Source organism: Apteryx rowi, unplaced genomic scaffold, assembly GCF_003343035.1.
Source record: "Apteryx rowi isolate R43461 unplaced genomic scaffold, aptRow1 scaffold_85, whole genome shotgun sequence".
NCBI classification, from domain to species: Eukaryota; Metazoa; Chordata; class Aves; order Apterygiformes; family Apterygidae; genus Apteryx; species Apteryx rowi.
The window spans coordinates 2040444-2049892 of NW_020451149.1; the positions used below are offsets into that span (position 1 = coordinate 2040444).

The following is a 9449-nucleotide window of genomic DNA, read 5'->3' on the forward strand; positions in this document are numbered from 1 at the left end:
GGGGGGGGGGGACCGATTCATCAGGGGAGGAAATTTGTAAAAGAAAACCCTCCGGCAGAGGCGGGGAGGGAGGACGACACTCGTTTACCTTCTAAAAGTTCGGTCTTTTCTCTGCAAATACCTTTTTGCCTTTGTTCTGACTCTGTTATCAAGCTGTTTAGGTTTTAATATGCTGTATTATCAAAGAGCTATGAACTGCCGGTCGAAAGAGGGCAAGTAAATTATGCACGTATATAACATTCATTGTTTACGCTTTGGTTCACACCTATAGCGAAAAGTGTGTTTATTTCCATTTAGTGCGCTTATTGCAGCACTGTACCAGTGCAGGAAAGCCGAGATGTAAAATAGGCAGTTTAACGAAGCGGAAACTACCAGCTTTTGATTGGCAAAGGCCRGGGAAATGAACCAAGAAGTCTTCAATACTTAACAGCAAAAAAAAAAAGCATAAAAATACTTGTGAGCTTTTGGATAGGGTCTTAATCTGGAACAGAAAGAACGTCTCAAGTCTGTCAGCTTGCTTGTTTCGAAAGTAGAGCCCGTAGCTACCTTAATATTCACATCCAGGCAGAGAGGAAAATAAGCTGAGTTTGTTCATTTCTTTCCCGGAGGTCAGGAGTCATTGTGTGTGCACACACTTTCTGGTAATGATTGGCTTATAATTACAAGCGCATACTTAGAAATGTGGTCGTGCTGGGTATTGCACCAGTGAGACTCAAGAGGACCTACCCTTAATGCACGTACCTTGGGTGCGTTTTGAGTCTCAAGTACAGAACTTGTATTTTCCTAAGTATAAAACACATGCAGTAGAGAGTATGTAAGATTTTTTTCCTTTGGTCTGGGTAATAGATAACTTTATATGGGAGTGAGTGGTCACAGTCACCACTGATAAAAACTGACTTTACTTTGTGTTTTGCCATAGAATGAAAATACTCTGTGCCCAAGACTAAGGAATGTCAAGGTGGAAGATCTTTGGAGTCTGACTAACTTCTTTGGTTTTGCAACTGAAACATTTGTTTTGGCTGTTAACATTCTGGACAGATTCTTGGCTCTAATGAAGGTAATGTGAGCGGAGAATACCTGCTGTACTGTCAACTGAATATGCAAGCTTCCTGTGAGCTTTCTTGTCTGACAAAAAGGGGAAGAGGAAGGCTGTGATCTACGAGATACTGTGTCTGTTTACTGATTTTAAGCTAGTAACATTTCCTGATTGCTCCTGTGTAAGCTTGGAGTTGAGTACAGTTCTTCTGTGAAAGATGAGTTTATTGATGTGATATATTAAGTACTTTATGCTGTGACTGCTCCTGATCCATAAAGGCAAGTAGCAGCACGGCTCATTTGCCTGAAAAACTTGTGTAGCCTTCACTAGGTCGACGCAGAAAACAGGAGGAATTACGAAAGTACCAAGTGAAGGAACTGTGTTACAGACTGAGTACTTTGATATAGCTTAATTTGAAGCTGGAACTGATACCAAAAGATTATGTCCTGGATGCTTGTTTTCTTGTGTGTTTGTGCTGCATTATGGCAGACAATTTCAATCTAAAACAGTTACCTGTTATTAAGGTGACAGAAAAAATGAATGTCTTAACTTGCATCAGTTTTCAGATCTGACTTTCCTTGAGGTGGCACAAAACATTGTGCTTGTACAAGGGAGCGAACAGCAGAGGGGTAGAAACAAGTTGGGGAGGGATAGGACTGCCTAGAACAAGCTTAGGCCAGACTTGTGTAGGCTTTAATTGTGAGAGTAAGTGAGCACTGCCACTTGGAAAAGTGGGGTATTACAGTTCTCAGTGTATAATTTTATTTGATCTGTAGTGATGTGGAACAACTTCAATAGTGGGTGCTCAGCTGTTGAACTTCAATTTGTCTGGCTTAGCTGTGACAGACTAATTCTGTTTTATTGCCTATGCGTAGCTGTGTTTTGCTGGAAGTGAACTGGTGAAACTGCTTAAAACTAGATGAGATGTGTAAGTGCCTGACTGTGGATGTATCAGGTCTAGTTGAGATACCTTAGACCTCGTTCCGTTGTAGTGTGAATGCTCAAAGCTACTCACCCAGGCTATTTGATAAACACAGCCCATAAGAAAAGAATGCTATCTCCCCCAAAAGATTGTCATCTAAACACTAAATGGTTTTACAGAATGAGGTTTAACATCTGCAAGAAATCTGATGTATTTCGTGGATTTTTTTAAAAGTATTCATAGTGCTTCCTCTTACTTTTAGGTGAAACCAAAGCATTTATCTTGCATTGGAGTCTGTTGTTTCCAACTGGCTGCCCGAGTAGTTGAAGAAGAATGCAATATTCCATCTGCTCATGAGATCATCCGGATCAGCCAATGTAAATGCACTGTGTCCGACCTGAAACGGATGGAAAAGATAATTTCAGAGAAGTTGCACTTTGAATTTGAAGCTACTACTGCCTTAACCTTCTTGCACTTGTACCATGCTATTGTACTCTGTCATACCTCAGAAAAGTGAGTTTGAATTGCTTCTTAATGTTATTCTGTCATGTTTGCTAAGCCCTTTGTCTCTTTGGATGTCCCCTTAAAAAGGGGGCTCTGGGATTGCCTGGAGAAGAGCAACTCCTTAGTTTTGCTTCCTGACATGTGAATGCTTGTTGATATGAATGCTTCTTTCTCTTGGGTATCTTATAGGAAAGAAATATTGAATCTTGACAAATTGGAAGCACAGTTAAAAGCTTGCAACTGTCGTCTAGTCTTTTCTAAAGCAAAAGTAAGTAAAAATAGCATTCTTAGGTGACATCTGAGTAGGCTTTGATTCGTGTATGTTAAGCAGTGTTTTTTGTCCTTCTAGCCATCTGTCTTGGCCTTGTGTCTTCTCACTCTAGAAGTTCAGACTCTGAAATCTGTTGAGCTGTTTGAGATCCTTCTGCGTGTTCAAAAGCATTCAAAGGTAAATATTTTTCAGTGGATTGTTGGGACTGATACAGCTAATGATGTACTGTGTTACACTTAAGGGATCCCTGCTATCAGAGTACAGCCTCTAGAGATACTGTTTGGTAGCAACTGAAATAAGCAATGAAACTAATTTTTAGGCCTGTCTGAAGCTTTTCTAACACAATTTTGCTGGTAAAATGCCAAATGCAAATAACTGCTGCTTAATTGAGAATGAGGTCAGGTAGCCATTTCTCACTTGCACATCTTGGCAACTGTCTGGGATGCAAAAGGATTATGGTTTAAAAGCTGGCTTGAATGTATAAAATTGGATGAAGTGCTGTTTCTTAACTACCTAATACATGCTTCAACAAGTAGCTGATTTAACTTGTACAGTTCTAGCTGCATGTTCAAGAGAATTTTCCTGTTGGCTTATTTCAATGACTAAAATGTCTGCTGGGCTTGTTCTTTTTTCCCTAGTAACTAATGCAGCATTTAAAGCTTCTAGCTGCATGTTGTATCAGGTGTGACAGTCTAAAACCACAGACTTCTTACTGCTGTAGTCAAATTCAACTAACCCCATTTGCAGTAGGGATGCTTGGGGGGGGGGGAGGAGAAGCACTTCCTTAATATATGAGATGATACCATTTTAGAAAGTTGGTATTATCATGAGGGCAGTGGAACTTCTCAAAGCAGGATTCTCTTACACAGGCTAGCATTGCTGTACTGTGTTAGCACAAATAAAGCTCTCAAAATATTTAATAGCTTGTCATCTCATTACTCTTTGGGGAAGGATAATGAGAATACTAACAGCCACTGATAGGCGAACTGTTACTCAGAGCTTGTGTGGATGTATCTGAGATGTGTGGGGGTCAACCTTCCAAAGCAGCAAAACTTTATTGACTGACAAAAGCATTGCAATGATCACTTCCACTTTTGACAAATATTTTTATTTAAATCGTGTCCTTGAAAGTAAAATGGCAGGAGGGAGTATCTTTTGAGCCTGTCTGTAATGTGATAAATAGGTTGTGTTTTTTTTCCCCTCACTTTGAAGATAAGTGATAGTGACCTACTTTACTGGAGGGAACTGGTCTCGAAATGCCTAGCAGATTATTCTTCTCCTGAATGTTGCAAGCCAGATCATAAAAAGCTAGTTTGGATTGTTTCAAGACGTACGGCCCAGAATCTACAAAACAGTTACTACAGTGTTCCTGAGTTGCCAACGATACCGGAGGGTGGATGTTTCAATGAAAGCGAGAGGTTGGTAAAATTTATCAGGGAGCTGATTTGTGGGAAATTCCCATTTTCTGGCAATGTTATGGCAACTCCTTAAAAACTAGGTTTATTCAGTACTTCTTGAAAGAATTCTAGCTTTGGAAACTTCAGTAGACTTCAGAAAATACATCCTAAGCAGCAGAAGAAAATTTGGGGAACTGTTCTTGTGGTGTTTGAACAAGTATAAAGAAAAATGCTTTGGGGGAGGGGTGTTTTTTGTAAGTCAAGCTTATGATGCATTGGAAGCCTGCTAAAGTAACTTCCATTTGATATCCTAAACACTGCCTGCTTCTTGGTTGGTAGGAAGTTCTTGGCACTAGGAACAAGGAGACTGTACCTTGTTATGATTTTAGCCTTAGTGGTGAGGAGTGCTAGATTTGAAATACTATGCTAGGAATGGAAAAGTTTGCAAGAAAATAGCCGGGTTGAGGAATACTTTGCCACTTTAAAGGGTTTGTGCTTAGTTTAAAATATCTTTCCTACTGTTTCTTTTAGTGAAGACTCCTGTGAAGATATGAGCAGCGGAGAAGAAAGCCTTAGCAGTTCTCCTCCTAGTGATCTGGAAGGCACCTTCTTCTTTGACCTCAAACCTAAAATGAAGTGGCAAACTCTTAACTCTCAGTCTTAGTATTAATGCTTGATAGTTCTAGGTTAGGAAATTTAATGCACCAAAGTGTTTTGGCAATAACAAATGAGGAGGTAGTACTCTATATACTGTCTATATTAAGACAAGAGTTGCCATGGTATATCCAAATGCTTAGAATGCCTGCCTTGTGTTGTTCTAACTTGAAGGAGAAAATCCCATTCAGGTCCCAGTTGAGCAAAAAGCTTCACGTGTAGTTCTGCTGTCAACCAGGACAAATGTTGCGGAGTCCTGCACCATTATGGTTTTGTTAAGGTCAAAAGCAATTGTGCACCTGGGGTTCCTCATGCTCAGCAACTAAATGGAAGTCAGCAGTGTGTCTTGGTAGTAGTGAAGGCTAACAGCATACGGGGCTGTATTAACAAGAGGATAGCCAATAGTTTGAGAGAAGTAGGGTTTTTCCCCCTTTACTTGGCATTTGTTAGATCTCATCTGGAATACTGTGTCCAGTTTTGGGCCCACAGTATGTAAGAAAGATCTTGATCAACTTGAGCAAGTCCAGCAGGGAGCTGCCAAGGGGTTTGGGTCACACAACCTGTGAGGAGAGCCGTGAGGGACCTGGGTTTGTTCAGCCTGGGAAAGAATGGGTTTTGGGTGGGGATGATGGCAGAGGGTTGAATAGCAGCTGTTCAGTATCTAAGAGGTTATTGAGGAGATGAATCCAGGCTCTTGACAGAGGTGAATGGTGCAAGTATGAGAGAAGGTGCTTGTAAATCAAAATGGGAGGTTCCTAGTTAAATTCTGTGGGGACAGTGAAGCGTAGGAGCAGGGGCCCAGAAGGGCTGTGCAGTCTCTCTCRGGAGGTTGTCAATGCTTGATATAACAAAACCCTGAGCAAGCTGGTCTGAACTTAGTATTGACCCTGCTTTGAGCAGGAGATTGGACTAGAGACCTCCTAAGGACCCCTCCGCTCTGAAGTATTCTGTGATAGTCTTGCATTGGGAGAATGGTTTGTGTGGGAATGATGGGGGTACACAAAAGTACCATGCTGAAGTGATGCTTTACTATCAAATGGGCCTTTCTTTAATACTGAAACTGCTTTTACACTTCTTTGTGCTGTGCTTCTTTTGGGAAGGAGTGTCTTAGCTGATCTTCTGTTTTGTACTCCAAGGGCATTTTTAAAAGCTTATTTTTTCATAAACTTCAGGAATCCCTGTTTTAAAGTAGGAATATGCCTAGTAAGAGTGTAGTTCTGGTAAGAACGGAGGTTTTCCTGTTTTCAATATTAGTCTCTTCCTAAAAAGGATATTATCAAGTGTGTGACAGGGCTTACTTTGATATTTTCTTTAAACTAATGCAAACTAGCTTACACTGAAATTTGCATTGTATACTTGAGTGTGTTTAAACTTAGTGTTAATATGTCAATCCATACTATTAGAATAGGCTTATTAACATGATAAATTTTGGTAAGTCTACATTCCTTCTAAATATTTAACCCTTGTAGTTGATTTTGGTATCTTCATGTTATTGATTGAGTCATAATCAAACTTGTTTGCATGCTTATGTAAAGCAATTAGTGCAGGAAAAGTTGATGTTATGCAGTAATAACAGGTAAATGTGATGTTGATGAAGTAGTTGATGTAATGTTTCTTTCTGAACTTCTTTTATTGAAGCACACAAACTTTAGTATGATTGCGTTTCTCCATATTGAGAATATGGTTAGATAGCAAGTGAAGAAATTTACTCAGAATAACGGTGTGAAGTGTGGTGGTGCCAAAGTAGAAATGAAGGGGCAAACAAGCTAATGGTGGTTGTTTTGTAGATCTAAGCATTGTTTAGAATATGAGCAGTGCCATAAGTTCGTAACTGTTACGTGCTTTCAGTTTTATAAAAATGCAAAAAGTTTACAAAAATGTATATAAAAATGTAAATTAAAAAATGTACAGAAAAAAATTTAAAACAAAAAAATGAGCAGAAAATACTGTATTTTTTTACATTGTATGTAATTTTTTGTAGCTATGTTGCATGTAGATATTAATTTATTGTGTACTCTGTATGATAATATTGTACATTTGAAGACTTCTTACTGCAAGTCTCTGCGCCTGGAAGCTCACTTCTGAAACAGAGTACCCTTGTTAGAAGTAATGAACCTACTGAGTTTTGTTTCAGTTGAGAATGATAATAAACCAATTGCTGTATTTGTTAACTGGTGTGAATTATAGTTGGTTACTTAAAGCACTGGCTTGCTTTCCTTTGTGATCTGTATGGTACACCAGCTCTTTCAGGTTTGCTGGCAAGTTTTGGTGAACAGTTTGCAAAGAAAAACAACTTCTGTGTGTCTTGCTGCTGAAAGTGAATCTTTGCCCTGTTTCCCTTGTATCAGGTCTGGAAGCTGGTGTGAGGTATACTATGCTTATCAGCCCCACACACATGCAGCTGAGCTCTGCTCCTGTACAAGAACGAGGATTTTGGTTGGTGGGTTTGCACATTGGGCAAAGTGGAGCTCCCACTAGTGGTGAAGTTAAGGGTCACTACAGGAGAAGGGTTTCAGGCTGTGGTTTGCACTGTGCATTAGTAGAGGATGTAAGRAGCTCTAATCCTTGCTGAAACAATGTTCCCAGCCCTGAAAAAACTGAAACAAGTAGCCAGGACCTACCCACACACAAATCTGAACAGTGCAGAGGAGAGATGCCAGCCACCTGCCTGCTGAGGTTGCTTTAGAAGTTGGATACAGATCTCGGCTCTTTTGGGCTTTTTCTTCCATGCGCAAGGGACTGACTGTGAGCAAGCACAAAGGTGCTCCCTCTGCCAGGCCAGCCCATCATCCTGTGCTCAATACCACTGCAGGGAATGGGAATCCTGCCCCGGTGCTGTCAACATTTGGGCCCTGTCTTTGGGAAGGGGCTGAGAATGAATAGGGCTCTGTGATGCTGACAGTGAGGGCTGTCACTGTCATTGGCGGTGAGCATGTGTGGCAAGAACAGGGCTACTGCTAAAATAATCCTGTGAGTTTAGTAACTTAAACTCTTCTTCAGGGCCTTCACAGCTACTTTTTTTTTTTTAATGCATGCACACATTACAAGGCTTCTCACATCCCACATACAACAGATGAGGGACTGACACCTGATATTCTTAAGCAAAATTTCCTTGAATGTCTCATAAGTCATACACATCAGTAAAAGTCAATTATATAACAATACTGCTCATACTTCAAGTATTCATTGTAATGGAGTGCAAGGGCGTCTTTGCTCTCTGTTGTGACCACTTTGAACATTAAAGCTGTTGCAGTAAAGATGTTGCGCTCCTACTTCAAAGGCACCCACTCAGGTTCACTTCAGTACAGCAACCACCTTGCTCGGCAGTCAGCAGATAATGCATATGCTGTGTAGATTAATTGTTGTAAAGGCAAGAAGCCATGAGATGTCCTTGGGTTAACTAACAGCTGGTGAGATTAGTCTGTTTAAGAAAGCTTGAGGTGCACCATTTGGCTACTTTCAAGTTGGTCCCAGCATGAAGGCAAATTTGCTTGCAAGGGCATTGTCAGATTTACTTTTGTGGTTTGATAATTTAGGCTCATCTTTGATTTTGCAAGGTCAGATTGGTGTGCCTCCCTCAAAGGAGGTGTCTGCCTTGCTGTGCCCAAGGAATGGGGCTTTCGGTGGTGATTTGTTAATAGCAGAGCTGTGCATACTTTTCAAATGCCAATTTGGGCTTTCTTACACCAGAAGGTGAAGCTTTGAATGTTTGTGGTCTCAGGAGCTGAGATATATGCTCGTTTTCACAACTGTCCTGTCAGTAAGACTGGTTTGGGTTGGGGCGGAGGGGTGTGAAAGAATGTTTTTGTGGGAAAGACACCCCCCAGGACTGCTCCTCCCTGTACAGTTTGTCTGAGCTCTGGAACATTACCCTGTCACATGCCTTTATCAAATGACATACTATCATACCTATTTAATGTGTAGAACTGGCAGTTCAGTAGTATGGCCTGTCTTAAACTTCACATTTTTGTAGATGAGCTCCAGCCTCTGACCAGATCTCCAGATGTCGTCGTATWGCTCGCCTTTCAAATCTGCTGTCCTGTGGGTGAAGCGGTCACAGGGGATCAGTAGTGGAACTGCTTCTATTCTAGTGAGTTGTCAAGCCATAATTAAATAGTGATCATCAACCTTTAAACAGGAAACTTGAGTTGATCACCTGATGACTACATAACATGGAACAGTAAAAACTCTCCATGTAAATCACTCACTGTGTTCAGGCCCCGATCTCTAACGTCTCCCCCTTTGTCTAGTGAAGTAAGTACTGTGTTTCTGTAGGTCAGTCTTTAGAGCAGACTGTACTTGGCTGTAGGGAGAGAGGCTGAACCAGACAGTAAAGGTGCTGCTACCTCACAGTCTCATACAACTTGTTTGCTACTTTGTGAAGGGGCAGGTCAAATAGGGGAACACCCGATTCCTGTGATACTGGTTAGCTATCAAGGTCTTTGGACCACAATGAAATGTAAAGCAGTAGATAGTAGGGGCAAGCGCAGAAATCGGGTTCTGCAATCCCCAGTTCAATGCGCATTGCATTGGGCCTTTAACAAGAGAAAATGTCTTTTTTCCCATTTCCAGATAGTGGCTGACTTACAGGTGCTCTGTTCAGCTCCCTACAAATGTGGTGCGCTTGATTGCTCAGACTGAAGAGATTTTAAAGAAGTATTCCAG

The 9449-nt window shown here is 40.9% G+C and overlaps 1 protein-coding gene across 1 annotated transcript; it reads left to right on the plus strand.

Annotated features, from left to right (window-relative positions):
- The first annotated feature begins 899 nt into the window (after nucleotides 1–899).
- Nucleotides 900–6984, plus strand: CCNG2 (cyclin G2). Its single transcript, XM_026090130.1, has 6 exons — nucleotides 900–1057; nucleotides 2221–2471; nucleotides 2652–2730; nucleotides 2812–2910; nucleotides 3946–4151; nucleotides 4662–6984. The coding sequence occupies exons 1-6, from the start codon at nucleotides 1052–1054 to the stop codon at nucleotides 4792–4794; spliced, it is 774 nt and encodes a 257-aa protein (XP_025945915.1). The 5' UTR covers nucleotides 900–1051; the 3' UTR covers nucleotides 4795–6984.
- The last annotated feature ends 2465 nt before the right edge of the window (nucleotides 6985–9449 follow it).

What these genes read in the sequence shown, in the direction of transcription:
- CCNG2 (XM_026090130.1), top strand. An exon ending in CTCTGTCATACCTCAGAAAA is followed by an intron (nt 2,472 to 2,651) that starts GTGAGTTTGAAT and finishes GGTATCTTATAG; the next exon opens with GAAAGAAATATTGAATCTTG. An exon ending in TGTTTCAATGAAAGCGAGAG is followed by an intron (nt 4,152 to 4,661) that starts GTTGGTAAAATT and finishes TGTTTCTTTTAG; the next exon opens with TGAAGACTCCTGTGAAGATA.